The sequence below is a fragment of the Heterocephalus glaber genome, unplaced genomic scaffold, assembly GCF_053883595.1.
Source record: "Heterocephalus glaber isolate CG9 unplaced genomic scaffold, H.glaber_assembly_v1.0 deba00000937, whole genome shotgun sequence".
Classification (NCBI taxonomy): Eukaryota; Metazoa; Chordata; class Mammalia; order Rodentia; family Bathyergidae; genus Heterocephalus; species Heterocephalus glaber.
Window position 1 is genome coordinate 1,748,342 of NW_028258173.1, and position 26,577 is coordinate 1,774,918.

The 26,577-nt window shown below is 50.7% G+C and overlaps 1 protein-coding gene across 1 annotated transcript; it reads right to left on the reverse strand.

Moving 5' to 3' along the window:
* Positions 1-17,785: 17,785 nt before the first annotated feature.
* Positions 17,786-24,733, reverse strand: Chmp6 (charged multivesicular body protein 6). The gene is made up of 8 exons (XM_004860902.4): positions 24,427-24,733; positions 22,044-22,153; positions 21,860-21,947; positions 21,405-21,491; positions 20,689-20,754; positions 20,394-20,474; positions 19,335-19,389; positions 17,786-18,788 (listed from the first exon to the last, which is right to left on the reverse strand). Exons 1-8 carry the CDS (start codon positions 24,487-24,489, stop codon positions 18,733-18,735), a joined length of 606 nt encoding a protein of 201 aa, XP_004860959.1. The 5' UTR covers positions 24,490-24,733; the 3' UTR covers positions 17,786-18,732.
* Between the last annotated feature and the right edge of the window lie 1,844 nt (positions 24,734-26,577).

The following is a 26,577-nucleotide window of genomic DNA, read 5'->3' on the forward strand; positions in this document are numbered from 1 at the left end:
TGTCTTTTTAAGGCAAAAATGAGGAGGATTCCATAAATTACTTTGAAATGGTAGTCCTTGGCCACAGAATCAAAAGTGGGAGTGGTGGCACATGCCTATAATCCTAGCACTCCGGGAGGCTGAGACAGGAGGATCACAAATTCAAATCCATCCAATTTAGAGAGACCTTGTCTCAAAATAAAAAATAAAATGGCTAGGGCCGGGGATTTAGCCCAGTGGTTCCGTCGCCTGCCTCGAAAGCACAAGGACCCGAGTTTGATCCCCGGTACCAAAAAATAAAAAAAATTTTAAAAACCCAAAAAACCCCCCCAAAAATAAAATGGCTGGAGATGTAACTTAGTGCTAGGGCATTTATCTAGTATGAGTGAGGCCCTGGGTTTGATTCCCAGCTGAGCAGACAGTTGATGGGCAGATATCCTCACAGAAGTGCTTTAGTGCAAGGTGGTGGCGACCTGTGTACAGACAGTGACCTTTGTGACCATCACAATCAGGCAGTCCCATGTGAACCCTTCCTCCACAACCTCCAGCTGTATTCATTTATTCTGACAGGGTTGATGCAACCAACTCCATCCTGATTCCAGTAACTTCCACAGCCCCTCAACCCCAGCTGCTAGCAAAACCCCCAGTAGGCACCCAGGAGAGAAGGGGCAAGAAATGGGACCCCTGTGACCTAGGAGGACAGGCCCAGCCCCAGGGGCCTCCACTGTCCTCTTACTTTGTGGCTCCCTCCTCCCAGCTGACCCCAGGGCCCCTAGCACTCTTAGGCATTAACAGCAGCTTCAAAGCAGCAGGTAGCTGGGACTGCCCCGCTCACCTAGGATTTGGTTTGTTTGTTTGAGATTGGGTCTCACTACGTAGGCCAGGCTGGCTGGAACTGGCAGCCATCCTCCTGCCTCAGCCTCCAGAATGCTGCGATCACAGGCCTGTGCCACCACGCCTGGCCCTCACCTAGAATTAAACCTCCCTCTCCCCTGCCTTGTACCCAGACCTGCCATGGGCAGGAAGCTTGGGGTTTGCAGACATTCCTAAATGTTTGTGCTATGCAAATTCCAATTCTCTCTGGAATTCCTCCATCATTTAATTTACTTTCTTCATTGTTTTCTCTACTTAAACAAAAACAAGCTGCTCAAAGGGGTTTGGAAGTTCTGTGGTGCCTCCCCAGTCTGTATGCCCTTCCTCTTGGTTTCTGCCCTGTGCTCTCCCATTGAATGTTAGATGTCATGTATTACAGACTGTGGGACCGGGCCGGCCAAAGGGAGCCCCATCCAGGGCATCTGTCCTCACACTGGCTGTGCTGCTGCTGCCCACCACAGCAGCAGTCAGCAGACAGAGAGATCTCTCCTTCAAAAGCCCTGCTCTCTGGCTCTGGAGAAAAAGCAAGCAAAGTTCTGCTGAGGACACTGGGCTCCAGCCTGGAGGGGCTGGCTTTCCCTGCAGGAGATTGATGGCCTCGCTCCCCTCTGGCTGAGCTGCATGGAGGGTGGGCTGCTCTCTGGCTTCTGTTCCTCCACACCAGTCCTGCAGGACAGTACCCCATGGCCTCCTTCCGTGCGTTCTGGGTCCTGGGCCCAGAGAGAGGCCACAGGGCCGGCCTGCTCTCCGAAAGCTCCACGCAGGCTCTTCCACATCCTCTTGGAAACTTGTCAGCCCCCTGAAGGGGTGGTCAGCCCTGCAGTCCCCACATTTGTCCTGATCAGACGCCCTCAGATCTCTGGTCTGTCATCATACACAGCAGGAATGCACACTTGGTGAGCATGGCCGCAGATGGTCCGCTCACTGCATCTGCAGCTTTCTGATGCCTTTAGAGAGATGCTTTTGATATTTCTGTTGGGCTTTTCTAGTTCTTATTGGGAGCATTGATCTGTCTGCTGTAAACTGCTGCATCCTATGTGCAAGTGGAAGTCTGCTTCCTGTGTTTACGATTTTAATTTCTGTTTCCGATCACTCATTGCTGGTAAATTCAAATATGCATTGAATGTTGTACATTGACCTAGTATTCTGTGATCTCACTAAGCCTTCTAATTAGTTCTACTGCATTTCTCAGTCCTATAGGATTTTCTATGTAGAGATCACGTTGTCTACAAATAGAGGTTTTATTTCTCTTACCAATATGTGTGCATTTTCTTTCTTTTTCTTGCTACCACATTGGCTGGGGCAACAACATGATGTTGAACAGAACTGGTGACAATGGACACCCTTTACCACTGAGTGTGGTGTCCCCTGTAGGGTTCTTAGTAGCTATCTTCTGTAAACACGAGGGAAGTTTCTTCCACAGCAGTGCTCCTTCATGTCGGGGGAACACCAAGATCCAGGGGCCCAGTGGAAGCCTGTACACCGCCCCCCCCACAGTTCCAAACCCATCTCCTAACAGCGTTTCCAGCTTAACCAAGCACCGTCAGGCACTGTGGGGTGTGACAGTCAAACTAGCACCATTGTTTTCCTTCACAATTTCATGGGCGGAAGACCATTTCAACATCAACATGCAATCTTTTTCTCTCCTTACTGAGAACTTACATCTTTTCACTTAAAGGAAGCACTTCATGGCTTCTCTTTGGCATATCCCAGTTCTTCAGGGCCAGGTATGGTGGTGCTGCTGTAATCCCAGGATTTTGGGAGGCTGAGTCAGAAGGATTCCAAATTCAAGTCCTGACTGAGCAATGAAGCAAAACTTTATCTCAAAATAAAAAAATAAAAAGGGCTAAGCAGGGCCGGGGATTTAGTTCAGTGGTTTTGATGCCTGCCTCAAAAGCGCGAGGACCCAAGTTCGATCCCCGGTACCAAAAAAAAAAAAGGGCTAAGGAAGGTGGCTCAGTGCAAAGGTCCTGGGTCAATCCTCAGTTCCAAAAGAAAAAAAGGGGGTGATGTGAGAACAAGACATCAGCAGAGCTGATGCAAAGCAGTCCGTCCAGCCAAGAGGACTACTTATGACTAACGGGCAGGTGGCTACTCAGCATGGACACACTGGGCAAAGACAGAACAAAGCAGAACAAGATTTCATTACACTACTTGTGCTGTGCATTTTTTTGTCACTGAGAAAAGCACCTAAGAGGAGGAAAGATGAATTTGGCTTAGAGTTTCAGGGGATTCAGTCTGAGGAAAGGGGCCCCAAAGCAGGACCGTCTTGGCCGAAGGGCATGCAGAGCAGGGCTGTGTACTTGTCCATGGCCAGGTAGCAGGGAGGGGAGCATGGGAGATTCCCTCTCCATCCAACCACACCCCAGAAAGCCCAGCAGAGGCAGGCAATCCTCTAGTGCAGGAGTTTTTGGAGGTATGGCAAATCCAAACCACAACACTACTCAAACCGGCATGCAATTTAAACTTACACAGTGTTTTATTTCTGGGATTCCCCTCTGAATATTTTTACACCACGGTAAAACTAAAACCATGGAAAGCAAAACCACAAGTAAGAGACCACTGTATTCCTAGCTTGCTGGGAGTTTCTTTTCGGTACCAGGGATCGAACTTGGGTCCTTGCACTTGCAAGGCAGGCGGTGGATCCACTGAGCTAAATCCCCGGCCCTGTTTTTTGGGGTTTTTTTTGGTACTGGGGATCGAACTTGGGATCTTGAGCTTGCAAGGCAGGCAGCAGAACCACTGAGCTAAATCCCGGCCAGTGAATATTTTCATTCAATTCAAAATATTTTCTAATTTCCCATACGATTTCCTCTTTAATGTATAGGTTATTTAATATTTGTGGATTTCCTAGATAACTTGTTACCGATATCTGAGTAATACTAGTCCTGAAAACATGGGTTTTTGTGGGTTCAATTCTTTCACATTATAAGGTTTATTCTATGGCCCAGGACATGGCAGGTCTTGGTGAACGGCCCACAGGTACTTGAACTGCTGGGAGGGAACAACTGCAAGTGTCAGTTAGGCAGGTCTCTCATATTCTTATGATTTTCTGTTTATTCTCTCAAGTATAGAAAGAAAAAGATCAAAGTCTCTAACTATAAAAGACCACTGACCTTTGGGTTCTATCAGTTTTTGCTTCCTCCGTTTTGAAGTTGTATTGTTAGGTGGACAAACATACATTCAGGATGGTTGCGCTTGCTTTGCTAATCATATAATGTGTCTTTATTCTTGCTGATATTCTTTGCTCTAAAGCTTACACTGACATTAACATCACTACCCCATCCTTATTTTGATTATAGAGTTTGCATGGTTTTCCTCCTTTTCCTTTTTCTTTTTTTTTTGGTACTGGGGATTGAACTCAGGTCCTTGCGCCTGTGAGGTAGGCGGTGGAACCACTGAGCTAAATCCCTGGCCCTCCTCCTTTTCCTTTTAATTTATTCTACCTTTATATTAAAGGGTGTTTCTTGTAGACAGCATACAGTTAATTTTTTTAAATCCCAGTTTCACTTTTTCACTTGCCATCAGTGTGTTTATATGATGTATATTGAATTACTAACACAACTGGGTTGAGGTCTACCATTTTATAGTTTCTAGTTGTCCATCCCCTCTTTTTTTTTTTTTTTTTTTTAGTGGTACTTGGGATGGAGCCCAGGGCCTTCACACTGAGCTACATCCATCCCAAGCCTTTTCTTTTCTTTTTTTTTTTTTTGGTACTGGGGATCGAACTCGGGTCCTTCTGCTTGTGAGGCAGGCAGTGGAACCACTGAGCTACATCCCCAGCAAGCCTTTTATTTCCAAGGTTTTTTATTTTTATTTTTTTATTTGTGAGACAAGGTCTAAGTACCTAAGTTGCCCAGGTTGGACTCAAACTTGCAATCCTCCTGTCTCAGCCTCCTAGAGTGCTGGGATTACAGGCACGGGTCACCACACCTGGCTTCCTCTCTGTCTTTTTGTTCTTCTGTTCCCCCTTTCCTGACTTCTTTTTGGTTTTCTGCCTTTTTTTCTTTTTTCATTCTTTTATTGGTACATTTTAGGTATACAACACAATTACATCTCTCATTGGGATCTTGTACCTGTAGCCTTTTTGTTTTTTGAGACAGGGTCTACCTAGTCCAGGCTGGCCCTGAACTCAGTGTATCCCCCAGCCTCAGATCCCCAAGTGCTGGGATACAGGTGTGCACCACCATGCCCAGCCCTTTTTTATTTTTAATTTTTGAGACAAGGTCTCGCTAAGTCAATAAGTTGCCCAGGCTGGGCTTGAATTTGGGATCCTCCTGCTCCAGCTTCTCAGAATGCTGCGATTATAGGGATGTGCCACCATGCCTGGCTTTTTGTCAGCATTTAAAATTATTGTAGCTAGGTGTGGTGACACACACCTGTAACCCCAGTACTCAGGAGGCTGAGGCAGGAAAATCACTGGAAGACAGCCTGGGCTAATGAGTTCAAGGCCAGGCTAATTACAGAGCAAGACCCTGTCTCAAAAAAACAAAAATAATAAAATAAACAAAAGTTACTGTTCCACTCTCTTCTGGCCTACATGGTTTTAATTAGAAACCTGCAGGGCTGGGGATTTAGCTCAGTGGTTCCACCAACTGCCTCACAAGTGCAAGGTCCCAAATTCAATCCTCGGCACCAAAATAAGAAAAATAAAAATGAAAAAAGAAACCTGCAGGCACCCACATTGTGTGCATGTTTTATTGTTATCCAGCTGCTGTTATGATGTGTCTAGGAAAGATTTTCTTTGGATTTACCTGTCTGTGGATCACTGAGTTTCAAGAATCTACAAATTGGTAACTTGCACTGAATTTGTGACTTTTCATCACTATTTCTTCCAATATTTTTCTGCTCTCATCTCTTTCTCTTCTCTGAATAGGATTTTAATTGCACCTAGGTTTGGCCTCTTGATCTTGTCCTGGGACTTTGCTTCCCCAACTCCTAGTCCTTGTCCTTTTGTCTGTTCTCCAGATAGAACAGGTTCTGCTCGTTTATCATCAAGTTCAGAGCCTCTTTCCTCAGTCATCTGCATTTACTCCTGAGCCTGTTCAGAAATTTTTATTTCTGGTATTGTAATTCCAGGTAGAATTTCTACTTCCCCCTTGTACATGGCTTCCGCTCTTCAGCTGAGAAGCCCTGCCTCGCCATTTGTTCTGATGTGTTTGCCTTTACCTTCTGGACCAGTTTATAATTGCTTTGAAGTTTGGGTCCAATAATTCTTTTTTTTTTTTGAGACAGAGTCTCGCTATGTAGCCAAGGGCACCTTCAAACTCGTGGCAATTCTCCTGCCTCAGCCTCCCAAGTGGTGGGATTATAGGAATGCTCCACTGTGCCCAGCCTGGGTCCAATAATTCTATCACTTGGATCATCTCCGAGTTGGATCTGCTGATTGTCTTTTCCTTTGGATATTGATCACATTTTTGATTCTTTGTACGTCAAGTAATTTGGGATTGCAAATTAGACATTTTGACTGTCATGGTGTGTACGCTCTGTTACAGTCCTCGGGAGAATGTTGATTTTTCTGTTTTTGCACCCACCAACCTGGTTAGTTTAAGGGACAAGTTCTGCTGGCCTCAGTGGCCTGTGGTTTCTGCCTAAATTCCACTTTGGAGGTCTTTTTTTTCCCCCCGAAGTCTTTTTATGCTGCTTCTTTGAGTCTGTCTGGGGTGGGGTGGGGGTAACTCAGGGGTGAGGGGGGTCTCCTGTTGGTTCTTACATAGAAAGACAGGGTCTCTTTCTGCAGCTCTCTAGGACAAACTCTTTCTAGACTCAGGGCCCCTTTCCCTATTCCTCTGGCCAGAAAGACAGGGTTTGTCAGAGGCTTAACTGTGTTTTGCTCTGCAGTTCAGAAGCTGAGGCCCACGTGGGGCAAAGTTGCATGAGAAAAGAGAAAGTAAAAACCAGCGGACCCCTTCCCCATTAAAGCCACCTCCTCCATCCATCTGCTCTGGTTTCTTCTGCAGAGCCCTGAGGGGCCTGGTGGTTGTTTCCTTGTGTTTTTCCTGAACTTGAGCTTTAGTTGTCACAATGAGAGATGTTGTAGTGGGCGTCACTGCCACACAGGTACAAACCCCTCCTAGGTCACTTTCAAAGAGAAGAAAAATCATAGGGAGATGAGGCAGTTAATCCAAAACAATTCATTTAAACATTTCTATTTTGCTTAAGGATTCAGATTGTTCCTTATTCAGAGTTCCTCTCTGTCAAAGTTCCCTGCTGCTTGAATGTTGCCTAAGCAGAAACCAGCTGCATTTGTATCACTTCTCTGAACATCGGTGTGGGAAAGCTCCCCACTCTGCCCAGGTTGGCAGAGGAGGCCCCTTGGCTGAGGCTGGGCAGCAGCACAGACCCGAGAGGCAGCCAGAGTCTCCAGTGTGCCCGGGGGCGCAGGGAATTTCCTCCAGGTCCTCACCTTGAAATAAGGAGGTGCCTAGTCCTCTCAGAGGTGGGTGTGTTCTCATGCGCTCCTTCAACTCTATAGTTAGAATTAATGTTGAGACCTTTGGAGGGTTATATTTTTGTTATTCACAAAAACATTTTGTCTTAAGAATCCAAGGGGGGAATACCACAGTACTTGAGAACAGATTGTTTATAAACATGGGTTTAAATATATTAGGAGGACTTCTGGGGGTGGTGGCACATGCCTGTAATCCCAGCACTGAGGGAGGCTGAGGCAGGAGGACTGCAAATTCGAGTTGGTCCTGGGCAACTTGAGATCCCAGCTCATAATTAAACAAACAAATTTGGAATGCAGTTTAGTAGCAGAGTACCCCTGGGTGCAATCTCTAGCACTGAAAAACTCAATCAATCAGGAGGACTTAAGTGTAAGGAATAAAGATGAGGACCTGAAAATGTCCAATGGGTTGGCATCCCCCCCTTCAGTTTTTTATCCCCTTTGTCACCTTAAAATGCTGTGTCAGATCCCTGCTGCGTTCTGCATGTTGGCATGTTAATCACGCAAGGAGTGTCCACATCACAAGGTTAGCCTTAAATTTCCGTGGCCTATCTCATCCCTCTCAAGACTAAGGACACCAAGATAAGAGTAACTAAAGTAATTTTCGGGATTTGTAGGGTCATCCAATTACCAGCCTGTGCACCAGGTCCAGTTCCAGACGCCCTGAAGCAACTATAGTTCTAAACCTCAGCCCCTGGGATGCAGGGAAAACAAGGACTCACAGACCACCCCCTAAGGAGTTCAGCTCCCCCAAGCAAGAACCATCATCACGGGAGCAGAACTGCTCCACAAACCTTAAGGATTACTCTGGAGCTGCAGAGCCGGGGGCGGAAGTGGTCAACCAGACCCCAGCCCGCCACAGCGCCCCGCCACCGATTTAGATAGGCCCCGTTTCCCTGCTAACAGTTAGGCCTGACCCTCTCGGGCGGAGTGAGTGCGCGCCTATTCTCCCTCACTTTCTAACTCTTCCTATTAAGTCCGCCTATGCCTCACACGCACGTGTTCTGAAACCCCTTTTTGCCGCCGAGGGTCAGAAACCTACCCCACAGGTCGCGAACAGGTCCCACGTCCTCTTTCCCGGCCCGGTCCAGAGAGAGGACGCAGAGCCGCGCGGCGCCGCCCCGTGACGTCACTAGGGAGCGACGCGTCCCGCGCGGGGCAGGCTCGGCAGCTTGAGTTCTCCTGTGTAGCCAGGGACGCTAGAAGTGCAGCTCGCTCTGCCCCCGGCTGGCCTTCTCGCCACACTCTCTTAACTTGTGAAGCAGGATATCCCGAATACAGTGGAAACGTTGGTTGCTGACCTGGGGCGGTGCTGAAAATGTTAAGTGTGTGAGGAGATGACCATGTTGTTCTGTTCACTCCAGCCCAGACCGGAAGTGCTTCCTTCAGTGAGGCCTGGAGTGACCGGACGTGTGGGCAGTGTCCGGGGCTCTTTCTGGCCCCCGTGCTGATCCCACCGGCCCTGACACGCCGTTGTTGGGTACCTGGTGGGCCAGCCTGAGTGAGGCTCCATCTGTCTTCCCAGCTGGGGATCCTGTCATGGGCCTCACTCTCCCTCCACGGACCCTGAGCTGTTAGTTCTCTTCGGGAAGCTTTTCACCCGACTGCACACCCGCCCACAAGCGTGCCGTATCAAACTCAGGTTTCGTGATCGGGATCACAGGAGTTGTATGAAGACCCACAAGTATGTATCTGAAGCCGGCGCTCAGGCACCACCCAGGCCGTCAACCCTGCGCCTGCCCTGCCCAAAAAAGGGAGGAAGGGTGTGCGTGGAGGTGGACGTAGTGGGTTGAATTTTGCACAAAATACTCTTTGTGTGGACTTTGTTTTTCTTGTTTTTATTTTTTTTTCTAACGTTTATTTATTTTTCAGTCTTTGTCAAGTTAATTATAAACACAGATTAACAGCCAGACTAATAGACCTAAAAACATATAAAACACATAAAAACAATTATATTCAATCAAGGTACACTTTTAGATACATTGACCATGCTGAATTAAAATAACTTTTATTTTCTATTATCTGTCTTTCATTTTGCACTATATTTATCTGTTGGGTTTGGAATATAAGAGAAACCATACAAAATTTAAATTTGTGTATCTGATTTACTTAATATTATGATCTCAGGGCACATCTGTTTTCCTACAAATGACTCAAATTTATCCCTTTTTGGGGGCAGTTATATGTAAATGCCCCATTTTCTTTATCAATTTATCTGTTGATGGACATATAGGGTGCTTCCAAAATTTAGCTGTTCTGAATCGTGCTGCTATAAACATGGGCATGCATGTGTCTCTGCAAGATGATGACTGACACTTTTGGGAAGATACCTAGAAAGGGACTAGCTGAGTCAAATGGAATCTCTACTTCAGGGTTTTTGTTTGTTTGTTTGAGAGAGGGTCTTGCTTTGTAGCCCAGGCTGGCCTCGAACTCACTTCTATACTCCTGCCTCAGTCTTCCAACTGCTGGGATTATAGGTGTGTACCACCATGCCTGGCAACTTTAGTTTTTTGAGGAAGCTCCATACTCATTTCCATTTTTTGGTGGTTTTTTTTTGTTGGTACCAGGGATCAAACTCAGGACCTTACGCTTGTAAGGCAGCCGTGGCACCACTGAGCTAAATCGCCAGCCCTCTCATGTCCATTTTGGATGTACAAGTTTACGCTCCTACCAACAGTGAAGAAGGCCTCCTCCCCACCTCTACAGCATTCATTATTGTTTGATTCTTTTTTTTTTTGGTACTGGGGATTGAACTCGGGTCCTTGTGGTTGTGCAGCAGGCAGCAAAACCACTGAGCTAAATCCCCGGCCCTATTGTTTGATTCTTGATGATGGCCATTCTTGTTTTACAAATCCAGATTCAGACCAACAAGTAGGTTCTTTTTTTTTGTGGTACCAGGGATCGAACTCAGGGACTCATGCTTGCCAGGCAGATGCTGCACCACTGAGCTACATTCCTGGCCCAGTTTTGTTTTAATTTACATGGTTTGTGTGTGTGTGGTACCAGGAATCTAACTCAGGTCCTTGTGCTTTCTAAGCAGGTGGCAGAAACACTGAGCTAAATCCCCGGCCCAATTTCCATGTTTTGAATGGCCAGTGATGTTGAACATTTTTTCATGTATTTATTGGTCATTTGTACTTCTTTTTCAAATGCCCATTTATTGATGGAGGCTTTAAATTTGGGGGAGTCTAATGTTTTGAGTTCTTTGTAAATTCTAGATACTAGTCCTTGAGTAGTAGTGGCAAAATTTTTTCCCATTCTTTGTTGGTTGTTTCCTTTGCTGTGCAGAAGCTTTATAATTTGGTATGATCCCATTTGTTGATTCTAGGTATTATTTCTTTTTTTCTTTCTTTTTTTTTTTGGTTCGGGGATCAAACTCAGGACCTTGTGCTTGGAAGGCAGGTGCGGTGCCACTGACCTAAATCCCTGGCCCTCTAGGTATTATTTCTTGTCCAACCAAGTCCTGTTCAGAATCTTTGCTTATACCTATGTCTTCAAGAGTTTTACCTATTTTTATCCTTCACTAGATTAAGTGTTTTAATATTTAGATCTTTGATCCATTCTTATTTTAGTTTATTGCAGTGTAATTGCTCCAACAGCAAGTTTTCTGGGAACTTACTCTAGTATTGTTAATGTCATAAAGGTAATCTGAGTGTTTGCTTACAGAGGAAACCCATTAATAGCAACAGTTATGTGACCCTGGTAATATCAAGTAAATCAGCTACATAGTATCCTCCATGACAAATTGGATATTAACATACCATAAGAACCAATTATGTATCACCCTTAAACCTAGAGAAGAAATTTACAGTTATGGTATAAACATTGAAACAACCCAGGTATTGACTTACAACTAATATGTACTAAATGAGATAGCTGTATCTCTGCTAAGGGTAGAAAATTCAGCAATAATTTTATAGAGGTAACTCTCTAAAGATGAATAAAGCTTTATGGTTATACTTTTTTTTTTTTTTTTTTTGTACCAGGGATCGAACTTGGGACCTTGTGCTTGCAAGGCAGGCATCAGAACCACTGAGCTAAATCCCTGGCCCCTAAGGTTATACTATTAAAGATTTAGGGGTTGGGAACTGGGAATGCAAGAGGAAAAATTGGAAACCTTAAACTATGATATGAGGAGGAGAGAGAGTGGGACAAAAGATCCTATTGGGCATAGAAGAATGTTTGAAAGGTTAGGTAAAGAAGAGAGAAAAAAACTGATGAATAAAAGATAAAATAAGAGGGGGGCAAAAAAATTATATGGGGAGTAAAAAACGAGAAAACATTAAAGGGGGAAAAATTAAAAGAAGAGGAAAAATAAAGAAAAAGATAAAAAACAAAGAAAAAGGAGAAAGGAAAATTCTCCAAACCCCAATAAACTGGTGAAGAAGAAAAAAGAAAGGAATGAGGAAAAAGAAAAAAAAAAGACACACAAAGAAAACCAATTTCTCTGGGATTTTGAGTGTGGTTTTCTTCTGGGATGTACAACTTTGGGGCAGCGTCCAAGTCAAGACGTCCCTGCTCACGCTGGTACACAAGGAGGGCAGTCAGCCCCCAGGTCTGTGCTGGATGCGGGCACCAGCAGGCAGCCGGAGTAGGGAAAGGGCGCCAGTGCCGTGACTTTCAAATCCAGAGCAACTCAGGCGGGGTCTGGCCTCTGGCCCTAGGGGTGGGAAGTGCGTCCTTTAGCTGAAACTTCTGGGGGAGGGTCTCTTTCCAGCCCACTTCCTGACTGTGGCTGTCTCCCGGGTCTGTTTTGGGAACACAACAAAGTCAGTGCTCAACCCATCAACCCTTCCCTAGAATGGCATCTGACTGAGCACTCTCCAGGGACACGGTGGGTGGTGGGATTGGAGTCACTCAGCAGCTGTTGTCTGTGGAAGGACCCACGGAGGAGCGGAACCCTCTCCCTCCAGTTCACAGCACCTGCCAGCCTTTTCCGCCGCTGAAACTTTCTCCCTGAGACTATGATGTGGAGTCTGCAGCTTTCACTTTGTCTCTGTACATGTAGTCTCCCTTTCCAGAAGCCGGGAGCCACAGGCCGGGAGCCAGGGAGGAAGTGCAGAGGTCTCTTCCCTTTGCGTTGTGTTGTCTCTTCACTTTCTCTAGATTTTCACCACTCTGCAATTTCCTTTTCTGTTTTTAATGCTATGAGGCTGGGAGCAGAACTGAAACAAAGTGGAGGTGCCCACTTTACCCAACATCGCAATGCAGGTTTTCACTAGGGTAAGGAGGCAAGGAAATGAAACTGGAGACATCTAGGTTGGAAATGAAGAAGTTAAACTATCTCCATAGACAGGTGTCATGTTTTTTTTGTGTGTGTGGTATTGGGGATTGAACACAGGGCCTTCACTCTAAGCTACATCCCCAGCCCTTTTTAATTTTTTTAATTTTAAGACAGGGTCTTGCAGTTGGTGAAATCTATTTGCCAGTCCTTTATGGCTCATTGCTAAATTGCCCAGATTGAGCTCATACTCAAAATCCTCCTGCCTCAGCCTCCCAGAATGTTGGGATTACAGGCATGTGCCACCACACCCAAATGATCTTTAATATAGAAAAACCTAAGAATGTAATTAAAATATCTAGAGCTTATAAATTCAGCAAGGTTGCAGGAGATCAGTATACAAAAATCAACTATTTCTATAGACTTGCAATTAATAATCTGAAATTAAAATTTAAAAAACAATTCCATTTAAAATAGCATCAAAAATAGTAATAAAATTACTAAATTGAAAAAAGTATAAAACATTTTGAAAATACAAAACTTGAAAGAAATTAAAGAAGACTCAAATGAAAAAATCACTCTGGCTCTGAAGAATTAATATTGGTTAGATGACAGTATGCGTGCATTCTTTATTTATTTTTGGTTTTTAAGACAGGCTGTCACTGTATAGTTCAGGTTGGCCTTGATCTCACTGTGTAGTCCAGGCAGGTCTCAAACTCAGCCTCCTGAGAACTGGGATTGCAGATATGCACCACCATGCCTGGCATCGTGAATATGATCTCCAGATTTGTTGTCCATTCTGTCATAGTCCCTTCTGGTTTCTTTGCACAAATTGAAAAAAAGCTTATCTGAAAATTCGTATGGAAATTCAAAGGCCCAGAATAACCAAAGCAACGTTGAAAAAGAACTTGGAAGACTCACATTTCCCAATTTCCAAACTTACTACAAAGCTAAAAGGAGACTATGAAAGTACACGTACAAATCAGTGAGAGAGAACTGAGAGACCATCATTTGTGATCAACTGATTTTTGACAAAGATGCCACAATGATTCAATGGGGAAAGAATTGTGTTTTTAACACATGGTGCTGGGACAACACATCTACATGGAAAAGGATGAGGGCAGATTCACCCAAACTCATGCCTTACACTGGTTAACTCAGGTTAACTCAAAGACGTATGTAAGAACTACAGAAATTTAAAAAAGGAATCATAGGCATAAATCTTTATGACCTTGGATTAGGCAAGAATTTCTTAGGTATGACACCAAAAGCAAAAGCAAGAAAAAACCCCCCAAAACCCAAAACTTGGCTTTATAAAAATTAAAAATTTTTTTTGTTTTTTTTTTTTGGTACTGGGATTGAACTCAGGACCTTGTGCTTGCAAGGCAGGTGGCAGAACCACTGAGCTAAATCCCCGGCCCAAAATTAAGGCTTTTGACCTTCATAGGATACCAGTAAAAAAGTAAAGATAGCCCATAGAATAGAAGAAGGTACTTGCAAATCATATATCTGTTAAGGTTCTGATATTCAAAATATATAAAGGTTGTTATAACTAATTATAATAGACAACTAAACAAATTAAAATGGGTAAAGAATCTGAGTGGACATATCACTAAGAAGATACACAAATGGCCACAACATATGAGATGACCAGCATTATTAGACATCAGAGAAGTGCAAATCAAAACCGAAGGACAGCATGTACCATCTCATACCCAGGAGGATGGCTGTGATCAAAAGACAGGAACCAAGTGTTGGTGAGGCTGTGGGGAAATTGGAGCCCTCATACACTGAAGAATGAGGAATGGTGGTTACCGCGGTGAACAGCTCTGTGAACACAGACACAGTAAGACCCAGTGATTCTACTCCTAGGCATATACCCAAGAGAAACAAAAACCTATGTCCCCCCAGACACATGTATGCAAATGTTTGTATCAGCATTATTCATACCGGTAATAATGGAGACTACCCCTCAAATTGAAGAATGGATAAACAAAATGGTATCAATAGGTAGCATATTCTGTGACAGTAGAAAGAAGTGCTGGTACATGCTACAACACAGATAAGCCTTAAAAATATGCTAAGAAGCTGCAGAAGACCACAAATTATATGCTTCCACTCTTACGAAGGTCCAGGGTAGGGAACTGACAGGGTAGTGGATGCTCAGGGCTGGGAAAGGGAACGGGAGTGGGGAGGTGACAGCTAAGGTATACAGGGTTTCTTCTGAGGTCATGAAAGTGTTCTGAGAGTGACTGCTGCACATGTCTGTGAATATGCTCAAAGCCATGAACTGGCCCTCTACCGTGGGTGCAGCACACACTGGTGGCACTTAAGGATGGGCAGGGCCCCTGCGCCTCTGCAGTCCAGCCTCCTGGTGGCATCTCTGGTTTCTCATCCCTGAGCACACTGCTGTGGTGTCTCGGAGTGTGGACGGCCCCGGGACACCTCGGGTGACAGGACAGGAGCCTGACACTCAGCTCCCTGTTGTGAGGTCACAACGTGGGTGTGTGTGTGTGTGCAGACATCATGGACAGCACAGGGCTGGCTCAAGTCCCTCAGGAAGGTGGGGGACAATCTGGATTACTGGGGAGTGGTCAGCGGGCCTGGGACTGCAGCCCCTTCCTGGCCCCCCAGCAGACTCTCTGTGGACACGGTAGACACTAGCAACCCTGTCACTTCCCTGCTGCATGGTGGTCTGAGCCCCAGCCCCACACAGGGAGATGGAGGGCTGGCAGCCTCCCCATGTCCTGTGCTGTCACAATAGCATCCTTGAGCCACGTCCCTCCTTTGAGGGGGACCCTGGGTCTGGGAGGGTGTGTGGGCCCCACTGCCCACCTCTTGGTCTCCCACGTGGCTGCACAAACTCCCATCCCTACCCTGCTCACCTGCATGCGTTCCTTGTGTCCTCACTGTGGTGGGGATGGAGGGATCTCCATGCATGAAATCCATAGCGTTGCACAGGAAAATGAAAACGGTTTTCCTGTGAGACTATTTAAACAAAAGAGCTTGGGGTGTCGCTCAGCATGAGGCCCTGGGTTTGGTCTCCAGTGCCACAAAAACAAGAACAAATGATATTACATCACCAGGTGCACACCTGTAATCCTGGCTACTTGGGAGACAGGCAGGAGGACCACAAGGTGGAGGCCGCCCTGGGCAACTTAGTGAGACCTGGTCTCAGAATAAAAAAGCCCGAAGGGCTGTGCTGCAGTGGTAGAGTATTTGCCTCATATGCACGGGGCTCTGGGTTCGATCCTCACCACGAAACAGACAAATGTGAACTGAGGCAGATGCAGCCGCTCCAGCCTCTGGGTACCACCTGCCACTTGGCTGGGGGCCGCAGTTTTCTGCAAGATGCTGTGAAGTGGGGGCTGCCTGGAGGTTTTCATCAGTGTCATCCTATTCAATGTGGCCATGCTCTGTTCTTTCTCCTTTGGTCTGAGTGTTGTTCTCTGCAAAACTTATGTTGAAGATTTCACTTCATCACAACTGTTTGAGAGGTGGGACTCTCCTGTGCTCCCATCTGGCAGGAAGCGAGTCTGGAGGGCTGGGTGCTTGAGACCCCACCCCCACAACCTCACGAGGGACCAGTCTGGGTCACAGTCTGTCCCTTGGCCGAGGAACTGCGCTGTGCAGGAGCCAGCCAGGCACTGGGCACACACAGGTCAGGTGCCCCATTCCACCCAGGACATCCTGCATCTGGCCCTCCCCTTTCGCTCCAGTCTGTGCTTCTCTGCTTTCCACCCCGCCTGTGGGAGCCCTGGAAACCTAGGTCACTTCCCGTCCCCAGCTGAGCCAGGGCTGGAGTGGGCTTTCAGTGGCTGCAGCCAGGGTTCCTCAGCACCCTTAAAGCTGCTGCCTGTCCCATGGCTCCCGGAGTCTCTTGCCCCTCTCCACCCACTCAGCACGCGCACTGCTGCCAGGCGCCCCACCTGTGCCCCCAGGGTCCTCCTGTTTCCCCAGACCCCAGGGAGCCTTGCTGCCAGGGTACCAACTCTGCCTCAGTGTGTGCGCTTAACTTTGACTTGTGATTGTCGTGGGTGCCATGTCCCCCTATACTGGAAGGAAGTCAGGCCAGGGTCTGGCTGGTACTGGGCTCCTGCAGGCTGGCAGGAGCTGCCACTGGCCCCATGACAGAAGCAGCAGCTGCCAGCCAGGCACGCTCAGCAGGGCCAGGGCATCAGCTCAAGGTTGTTCTGGGCTGCAGGGATGAAATTAAGACTGACAACCTGGTGAGGGGATATGGTCTCCTGTCCTTTTCTTGTTGCCCCAAGGGATGAAGGCTGCCCCCAAACTGTAACCATGTGGCTCAGGCCAGGGCACTGTGGCCTGCGCCTAGCCTGGGCTGAGGGCGGCCCATACTGTGAAATGCCACCAGCAGCCATCCTCTCCTGGGGGTGCCTGCCAGGGTCCTGGAGGAGGCAGACAAGAAGAGGGGTCCACCCTGGACAGGGATCTGGGGAGGCTGTGGCCATGCCTGGACATCTGCCAGGGGCTGTCCAGCTGCGCTGGCCTCTCTTGGGCTGGGCCCTCTGTCCCCTCCATAGGGTGTGGGCCTGGGACTTGCTGCTGCAGAGGGACAGGTTGTGGGCCTGGCCTGGCCAGGCCTCACTGACTACCCTCAGGCTCCTGCAGCAGAATCCAGTGGGTGGAACCCAGGCATTTTCTGCAAAGTCTCCTTGAGGTTGGTGGGCAGAGAGCCCCCTCCTAGCAGACACAGGCAAGAGCAGTGAGGCAGAGCAGCCCCTGGTCCAGTCTGGGAGGTGGCCATGTGTGTGAGTGTGGTCCCCATCAGGAGTCCCTCACCTGGAGACCCAGGTTCCAGCTTCTCCTGAGAAACCATGAGCCCTGGCAACACAGCCGGTGCCCCATGGTGCCGCAGTGTGTGTGGGGCTGCTCTCTGGGCTCCTGGCTTCCCACCAAGGCATCATGACCCCGACCCAGACACCTGGCCTCACTACCTGAGATCTCAGGCTGAGGGCCTGTAGCTATGGGGACCACAGGAAACCACTGAACAATCACAGGCAGCCAGGTGTCTCTGAGAGTGGCTGGAGGAGCACCCTGCCCGAGAGGTGGCACTGTTCAGAGGTGACCGTTGGATTCAGCCACAAGGAGCTGGCCTGCCTTCCGTCTACCAGCAGGAAGAGCCTGGAGCCTGCCCCTCTGCTGGGACCTGGTCCTGGGCTATTCCTGGAGGTGTTGGTCAGGGTCACACTCCAACCTGCCTGCAAAGCCAGGGCCACGTCGGAACACTGACATGCCAAGTCCACGAGGCCACAGGCCGTGCAAGGGCCACCTTTAATACATGGGTTGACCTGCTTAGGATAAGGAAGAGACTCCCTGCTGTTCCTGGTGTCCTTGCAGGTGTGTAGGGCTCTCTTGGGCCACTGCCCTCGTGCTTCTCACAGGCCAGTGAGACACCAGTGAGATTGTCCAACAAAGTAAGCGCCATGTTCGAGGAGTCTTCCAGGCTGTGTGCCTCCTGTCCTGGCTGTTGGTGGCTCAAGAGCTGGTGGGTGGGGGGTGCAGGACTCCCATGGGCACAAGATGAGGCCACACCTGCCAGAGCCGGGTCTTGCTACCCCCTTCAGGTGTCCTTCCTCAGCAGGGCCGAGCCACGGTGCACAGACCCACGGTGACAGGGTGAGGCTGGGACTCCTGTGATCGTCAGTCCAGCAGGGATGGCCTCTGGCCCACCTCCCCTGAATGACAGAAGCTTGAGTCTGGGTGCCAAGGCAGAGGTACTGGGAGGGTCAGCAAATGCAGGTTCCTAGGGGTTCTGCCCCTACCCTGCAGGGAAACTGATGTCAGGCAAGACGGGAGCCTTTACCAGCCCATCACCAGCTAATGGGAGCAACAAAGAAGTGAAAAAGCATAGGGACCTCAAGGCCAGCTGGCACCTTCCCCTCGGGAGAGCACAGGCCACTGGGGTCTGGGGCAGCAGTGAACAGCACCAGGAGCAGCAGGTCCAGGCCGTGGCCATTGCGGAACCATGGCCTCCAAGGGTTTGCACGTTGCCATTTAATCCAGAAATGAGAGCAAGACAGCCATGCCAGGACTCAGCCTGAACAGCGAGGGAGCCGCTCCTGAGCCGTCCCCGATGCTCGAGCCCACATGAGCCGCAGCTCCGCCCAGCAGCACAATCCACGCTGGCCACCAACCCAGACTCTCTGGGCCAGTCCTGGGGAGCCCCCAAGTCCTGTGAGCAGTTGAGTTAGGAGGCTGCCACCAGGTCTGCCTGCCTGGGCCTGACCTTGACAGGGGCTTTTTCTGTGGAGAAAAAAGGCAGGATTGTGACATCCAGAGACCAAAGCAGACACTTCCAGAGGGGGGTGGGCCACGCTAGGAAGGGCGAAGTCAGCCGGGCTCACAAAGGCCAGGGGAGTGAAGCTGTCTAGCAGCCCCTGTGAGGGGCAGAGCTCCCCAGAGCTACAGGGGAATGGAAGGAACATGCAGGAGCTGCCAAGGAGGGTCAAGTCCCGGGGAACTTTCCTAAGAGCCCGTGGCAAACACTGCCCACTGCCTACATCAGCGACTGATGCGGGCTGACCCTGCGAAGGAGCTGGTGCACCTCACAAGTCCCTGCCTGGGTCGAATGTTGGGACATGGCTCTGCAAATGGCAGGAGGTTGCCCCACTCCTGGGAAACCGGGTCCCACATGAGGCCACATGGCCGCACTCCACTGGGCTGGCCCTAGGGTGCCCGTGCTCACCCACCCACCGCTGGGGAAGATGCCAGCATGCGTGTGCAGCACTCCCTCCCAGGACTCGCTGTTCTAAGGATCCCAACACAGGTGAAAGGAGAGAGTGGAGGTACCTGGATGTGTCTCAGGAAGGGGCTCTGAAGGAGCCTCTGGGAGCTCTATTTGTTCCTGTGAGAAGCAAAGGCGAGGCAAATGAGGCCATGAGGCTTGGTTGGCAGGTCACCAGGAGGCTGCCTGGGCCCTGTCCTGAGTCGGGGAAGAGCGGCCAGTCCTGTGTACCCAGCTGCTCTTGGTGGGATGACAGAGGGACGGAACAAGAACCCTCCCATTCAGAAGATCTGGACCAGGCACCTTCAGAGTCTCGGGTCACCCTGGGGTCTCCAATGGGTGGCGTGTCTCGATGGCCAACTCTCGGGGTGTCTCAAGACCCTGCTTCACAAGCCTGGGGCCATGCCAGGATCACAGTTTTTAAATAGACACCCAGGTGGCACTGGTGCCCACAGGTCCAGGAAGTCACTGCAGCCATCAGGAGTCCTGAGGGTCCCGACCCTGGGTGAGTCTGTGAAGAGCTGTCCCAGTGAGTGGCGGACAGCCTGCCAGCCTGGGGCTGTCTACCTCCAGGCCCGCCTGTCCGGGCAGGGCCCCAGGCTCCTAGGCTCCAGCGGCAGGAGATTACGGACTACAAAGGCAACTTCCCAGTGAGGCCTCCCGTCGGGCTGAGGACAGTGGAAAGCTCTGGGGGCACAGGGCAGCCTTGGCAACCAGAGGCAGGGCCCACAGATGGAGAACCCCTGTGCTGGGGCAATCACCGAGCTCAGGGCCCGGGTGTGGGGCAGGGGCAGGACGCAGCATCAGAGTTCACAGGGCCCAGCGTGCACAGGAGAATTGGAGACGCCGCAAGGAAAGAAAACCTGCTGACTAAAAGTCACGTCAGGGAAAGAAAGGGGCTGAGCAAGCCAGGAAGGGTCTATGTGGATGCGTGGGTCACAGCTGCTGCAACAGACCCTAGTACCAGCCCCCAAACGGCTCCTACCCGAAAGGCCTCGGCTTAGCACAAATGCAAGCCACTTTGGGAAGGAGAGCAGGGGCAAACCAGCATCCTGTGTGCTCAAATAAATCAGTGGCGTACATCACAGGCAAAGGTCTGCTCGGGGTTCCCGGGCTCCTGGTACCTGAGTGATCGCGTTCAGCTCCTCCAGGATGGCGTCCTCATCCTCCTGTGTGAAGCTTCCGGCCAACAGCTCATCTATTTGCTGCAGAAGGAAGAGTGGCAGTGAATGTGTGCCAGGCTGAGCCGAGGGAAAGGTGGCCCCTCCTGAAGCAGACAGCCAGTGGCTCTAGGCGCACCCTCGAGAGCAGCACCACTGTGGACTGGGCAGTCTGGCCCTCGAGGGTGGCCGGTCATAGAGTCACCACACTGGTCCTGGCTCTGGCCAGCTGGTGGGGGGCAGGCCCGGCAGTACCTACCCTCTGGTACTCCACAGCTTCCTGCGTCTCGTCTAGGATCCTCTCCACTTCCTCAATAGACATCACCTAGAGAGGGCGAGGTTTTGAAGCTGGCACCTGGCACAATGCTACGGGGCCGTCAGACCTGGCTTCAGAGGCCTGGACCTCACTACCAGGCCCTTCCCCAGCCTGTGCCAACCATGACAATCGTGGACAAAATGAGTCAAAAGTGGAGCTCATTCTCTGAGCGAGTGATGTGGTTTCCTTTGAGTGGCAAGTTTGAAGCAGCACCTCTGCTAGGCTGGTGCCCATGGCACCTACACCCAGTAAGATGTTCAGAAAGGGCGAAAATGACCCACTGGCTGGCCTGCTTGTCAGGAGCACAATGGGGTGCCCTGGGCTGAGCCCCACTCCTCGAAGGACAGTTCCAGTCTGCTTCCCTAGACAGGTGGGGTCTCACCTCTCCAGGAAGCCTCAGAGGTGAGACCCTCACACTGCTCCCCACCCTGCTGCCCTCCCTGTCACTCAGCTGCATGGAGCCAGCCCACCACTGGGAGGTGCCGCTGTCAGGTCCCTGTGACCCCAAACTGCCTGTCAGCCACTGTGCATCTCCCCAGCTGGCTGGACCCCTGCCTGGGTCTGGCACAGACTCCTCCAGGCCAATGGCTGGGCCCGGGGGACCTCAGATGCTGACCAGGGAGCCCAGACTCACCCCACCTGGCCCGGCGAGGACTCACCTGATGCATCTTGTTCAGACACTCGTTTCCCACCTGCAGCCCCTCCATCACCTTCATCTCGATCTGGGTGAACTCAATGCTCTGAACCTGCAAAGAACAGCCCAGTGGTCAGGAGCCCCGGCCGCACTCTGACCTGGGGCAGAGCTCATGGGACAGCACTGCTGACCAGGGTCTTCTGGGTTAGGGTGGCGCCTGTGCTCCCTCCGTCTTCCCCCATGACTCTTGTTTTCAGAGGATGGAGAAGGCACCAGAGACACTCAGAGGATTGGTGACTGTCAGGGGCTCGGGCTAGCAAGAGCAGAGCCAAGCTGTTCAGGGCCCAGCACCAGGGACGCTGACATCGACCCCTTCACCCTTGACCCACTCACACCACCAAGGGTGGCTCCCCCGCAAGGGCCAATCTGTGCAGGCCCCTAAGGCCTCAGATTCCCGGCAGAGGTTCCTCCCCTGCTCACCATGGCCTCCAGGCTGCTGATCTGGTTCTCTGTTCGGTCCAGGAGCTGCTCCCGGTACCGCTTCTTCTTGAGCAGCAGCTTGGCCCGTCTGTGGAGGAAGCCCACGGTTAGGGCGGTGGCTTCTGCTGGACCTGCCCACCCACTCCAGGCCACAGGACGTGCCCACCTCTCAGGCCCCACTCACTCCTTCCTGCCGTCCCGCAGCAGCTGCCTCGCCAGTGCCCGCTCACGCTCCAGCTGCTGTGTGACCCTCTTCTGGTACTGCTTCAGCTTGTCCCGCTGCTGCTTCAGTTGCTGCCGCCGAGAGAGTGACCGAGTCAGTGCCCACTTGGCTGAGCCTTTGCAGGCTGTCGCACACCAGGCTGTGTGGCTGAGAGCTCGCAAATGACCCTTCAGGGGCCAGGCAACCTCTAACACAGTGTCCTCTGTCTAGGAGGCAGATTTGCCTTCTAGGAGACGGGCAGTGATCCTGGGAAATATTCCAGTTGCACAGTTGGGGGTGCACCTGACATCCATCCCCCTGTAACTTTAAGGAGGTGAATCCCTCTCTAGTCAGTCACTGTCCAGCCCAAGCCACAGAAGGACAAGGCTGTGAGCAGCAGGAGCACTCTGGGGTTGGGTGGGGAAGTGGCCACAAGTGCCTAGAAGATTCACATGCATCAGAGATCAGGCAGGCAGCTGACCAGCACCTGCACACACAGCCCACCTGGGGACATCTCCCCATTCTGAATTCATGCTTAGCTTCCCCTTGTACTAATACCCATTAACAAACACGCTGGATGGTGTGCGTGTGAGTCACTAACCACCTTTCCATGCCACCCAAAAAGGATGCACCAGTGTTTGCCAGCTTTGGCCAATCCTTCCCAACTTAAGCCATTTCCATTTTTCCAAATGCTACCATTTCAGATGTCTTTTGGATGATGGGTTCCAGCCCAGGGTACTTCTCACACTCAGGACGATCCCTTTAGGGTAGATTACCATAAATGAATTAAGTCAAGGTACAGACACACCCTTAAAGCTTAGCTGATAAGAAACCACTCCCCAGCACATGCACCCACGCACACAGTCTCTGAAGCTGTTTCCAGTCCTCTCCCCTCCACTGAGCGTTCCTTACAGTCTGGCAGTGCCAGCTACCAGTCTTCCCCTTGCTACAAGGTGCCCACTATTCTCAGACAGTCTATAGACTTCCTCCTCAGCTGTACTTATTGGCAAAGCATTCCCGGAGTAAGCAACTGCATAAGAAACTACAAGTCTGGCCTTCAGAAGGGATTGGAGAGGAGCCCAAGGGAGGCAGTATGGATAGGTTGCTTCTTTGTAAACCAACAGGTCTAAGCAGAGATCACAGACAGCAGACAGGGGCAGGACTTCTTTATGCCAGTTATCTCAGGAACATATAAAGCAATGATGTCCTGAGCATTTGAAACTCCACGGAGGGGCAGACCTAGGTCTGCCTTTCCTGTAGAACCTACAAAGTGAACCTCTGACAGAGAGAAAGCTTTATTTATTTATTTTTGGTACTGGGGATAGAACTCGAGTCCTTAGCTTGCGGGGCAGGTGGTGGAACCACTGAGCTAAATCCCGGGCAAGAGAAAGCTTCATTCGGAGAAAAGAGGGAGGATGAGTTCCTAAAGAGAGGAGAGGCCAGGCTGGGGATTTAGCTCAGTGGTTCCGCTGCCTGCCCCGAAAGCGGAAGGACCCGAGTTTGATCCCTGGTACCAAAAAAAAAAAAAAAAAAAAAAAAAATGGAGAGAGAGAGGAGAGGCCTAGGGTTTCCTGCTCTGGCCAGAGGTAGCAGAGGGTGGAGGCTGGACACCGGGGCAAGCCCTGAGCCCCACGGGTTTTGCACCAGCTTCCTCTTAAGTACCCAATGTTGTAGCCATGTTAGCGACAAGACATACCTATCGTTCCTTCTTCACCCCGGGGGAATTTGGTCATAACTTTTTAAACATGAGCTCAGAAGTCAAGGTAAGAAGGCATTCTTCAGTTGTATTCCTTTCTCTGTTAGTACAAGAGTAATCTGTGTTGTTGTTGGTAAAAACTTAGGGAAGCACCAGAAAAGGCCAATCTGTTCGTGTCTGGGGTACCTCCTTCCTAACACATTTTTCTATTCGAAAAACTGGTCATTCTGCACACGTTCCCCTAATACATCATTTGGTTCTTTTCCTGGACTCTGTAACTGCCCAGGAGCTCTGGGAAAACCCTGAGCCTGCAGGTAGGAACTCTGTCCTGTCCGTCGGGGCGGGGACATCAGTCCCACAGACGTAGATGAGCTCGGCAAAGCCCTGTCAGTGTCTGCGGGCAGGCCGAAGGGACCGGGGGCTCTGGGGCCAGGACAGCACCGGGCACGGGCGCGCGGCCGGAGGCCGAGAAACTCTCAACGCAGGATGGCCCGGCCCGGCCAGCAGCGCCAACCCGCCTGCCCGCTGGGGACCCCAGTGACCCGGCCCAGGAGCCCCAGGCGGCCCCCAGCAGACACCCAAGGCAGAACGCCAGCGCTCTGTCCCTGTTTTACCCTGAAGCAAGCGACCAAGGCCCCGAGCTCTCCCACCCCGTTGCTAGCCCCTCACCAGGATGGCCTTGTCTTGTTCGGTGACCCGGCTCTGCTTCTTGCGGCCGAACAGATTGCCCATGGCGGACCCGCGACCGGCCGCCCCACGGTCGCCACCCTGCGGCCACCGTACTCACTCCCCCTCCCTACGGCGGCCGCGCAGGGCCAAGAGCTGAAGAACGCAAACCGCCCACAAGCTCTGCAAGACTCTCCGGCTTCACTTCCCGCAGGGGCTCGCTGGACCCGCAGAAGCAGCTGGAGTAAACCCGCGTTAGTCCGGATGGTCTTACGGACGCGCCGTGTGCGCCCTGCCGGTGTGGCTGAAGACCAAAACTCTGCTCCCTGAAGTGCAGGGTTCCTGATTCAAGTCCACCGTCCCCCCCCCCCCCCCCCCCGGGCCTTCAGGAACTCCGCGGGCTCCGCACACAGATGCGCGTTTAGTGATGTCACATCCAGCGTCCCGACCCTAGAGTGCTGGCTGGAACGCCGTCCAGCAGCCGTTCAGCACCGCCCTTCGTTCTGTGGAATCATGCCTGCTCCCGGCAGAAGCCTTCCTCCTCCTTTGGGGGATCATAAACTTTCCTGGGCCCTTTGGGGCCACGGGGAGGAGTCACCCTGCAGCCCTGTGAGGCTTCAGCTGCTGGGACGGTTGCAGCTGATTGAATTTAGTCATACTCGGGGATTGTCTAAGGTCACGGACTCTAGACCCAGGGTAAGTTAGATGGGGTGTGATAGGCGCCTCACAACCATGGCTTTCCAGTCTTTGCCGGTGGCACTAATCTCGGCGGCTCCCAAGGGATGCAGTGTGGCCCAGGGTTTACTGTCTCAGCAGGGAGGGGAGTCCTTGGGCTTTCTCCAGCCCGGCTTCCCCTGAGTGAGGCAACAAAGCGAGTATGCGGACTGCTGCGCCTTCTAGTTCAATTATACATTCCAGAACTGAGGCACGAGCTATAGGAAGGGTCTGTGGCTCCCTGGCCCCACTGAGAGGCAAACGGGCTAAGCCTGAAACGTCATCTAATCCTCCCTTAGCCATGCCATCTTTGTCCCCAGGAATGAGCATCCATTGAAAGCCAGTGCCTCGTGATTCCTAAGCTGTTTGTGCATTTCTTTCCCCTCTGTCACAGTTACTGTGGTCAATAGGTGCAGGACCTGCTGGCCTAGGGGTGGCCATTTTGGTCTTGAAGCAGTGCTGCAGTGCTCCAGGTCAAGTCCACTGCGGTGACTCAAGTCAGGTTTGGCCACCGGACCTGGAGTTCTGTTTCAGGCCAAGCAGTGTTCTAGTGGGCTGCTCACTTATTTAATTCCAGGGATCCTCTGATTAGTGGAATTCCCCCACAGGCCAGGGCACAGGGAGCACCAGTGTGTCCCGCTGCCTGCTTCAGGGCTCAGCTCACCTTGGCCTCAGTGGTTAGCTATTGCCTCTTGGCCTCTGCTGCTCTGGGCTCCCATTGTCCCCAAGAAATCAGGGAGCCCTCTCAAGAGTGGCGCCCATCCCCCACCAACTCCACCTGCCAAGAGCATCAGTCACAGAACTTTCCAGCATGTGAGGTCCCCACCCACATCTGGTTCTTGCACCCTAGTGAAAGCAGTGTCCTCAAGGTGTGTGGTTGGGATGTGGCCTTGCAGGCCACCCCTGACAAACTGGTTCAAAGTCCCTTTCTCTGTGAATCTCCAGATTCTCTCATCCACACACATGGCGGACACTGGTGTCTCATGCTAACTCCAGGCCCTGTGGAGTCTGAGTTTCAGTCCATCAAGGAAGGCGTGGGGGACCCTGGGGAGGGTTGGAGCAGCGAGTTCCACCCCATCTGAGTTCTATTTCAACCTCCTCAGTCTAACACCCTAGAATCCACTTCCACACATATCCCCAGGTCTCTGCCAATATATAGTTGAAAAATCTGTGAGTTCTTGTAGTCTATAATCCAGGATTTGGCAAACTACAGCCCATGAGCCAAATTTGGCCCAGAGCCTATTTTTTTGTACAGCCCATGAGCTAAGAATGGTTTTTATAATTTTAAAGGGTTCCAACACACACATATTTATGCAGTAACAACACTGAAAAAGAAGAGGCAAAAGTTGGAGAACGAGCAGGTGGACAGAGGCCTTTAGTGTCCTACAGAGTCTAAAATGCATCCTCTTTGGCCCTTCACAAAAAACTCCCAAGTCTCTG

Coding starts and splice junctions, on each gene's coding strand:
- Chmp6 (XM_004860902.4), bottom strand. CDS start 24,489: ATGGGCAATCTGTTCGGCCGCAAGAAGCAGAGCCGGGTCACCGAACAA. Junction 19,390..20,393: donor AGCTGAACGCGATCACTCAG/GTACCAGGAGCC, acceptor TGCTTCTCACAG/GAACAAATAGAGCTCCCAGA. Junction 18,789..19,334: donor CCTTCCTGAGACACATCCAG/GTACCTCCACTC, acceptor TTTTCTCCACAG/AAAAAGCCCCTGTCAAGGTC.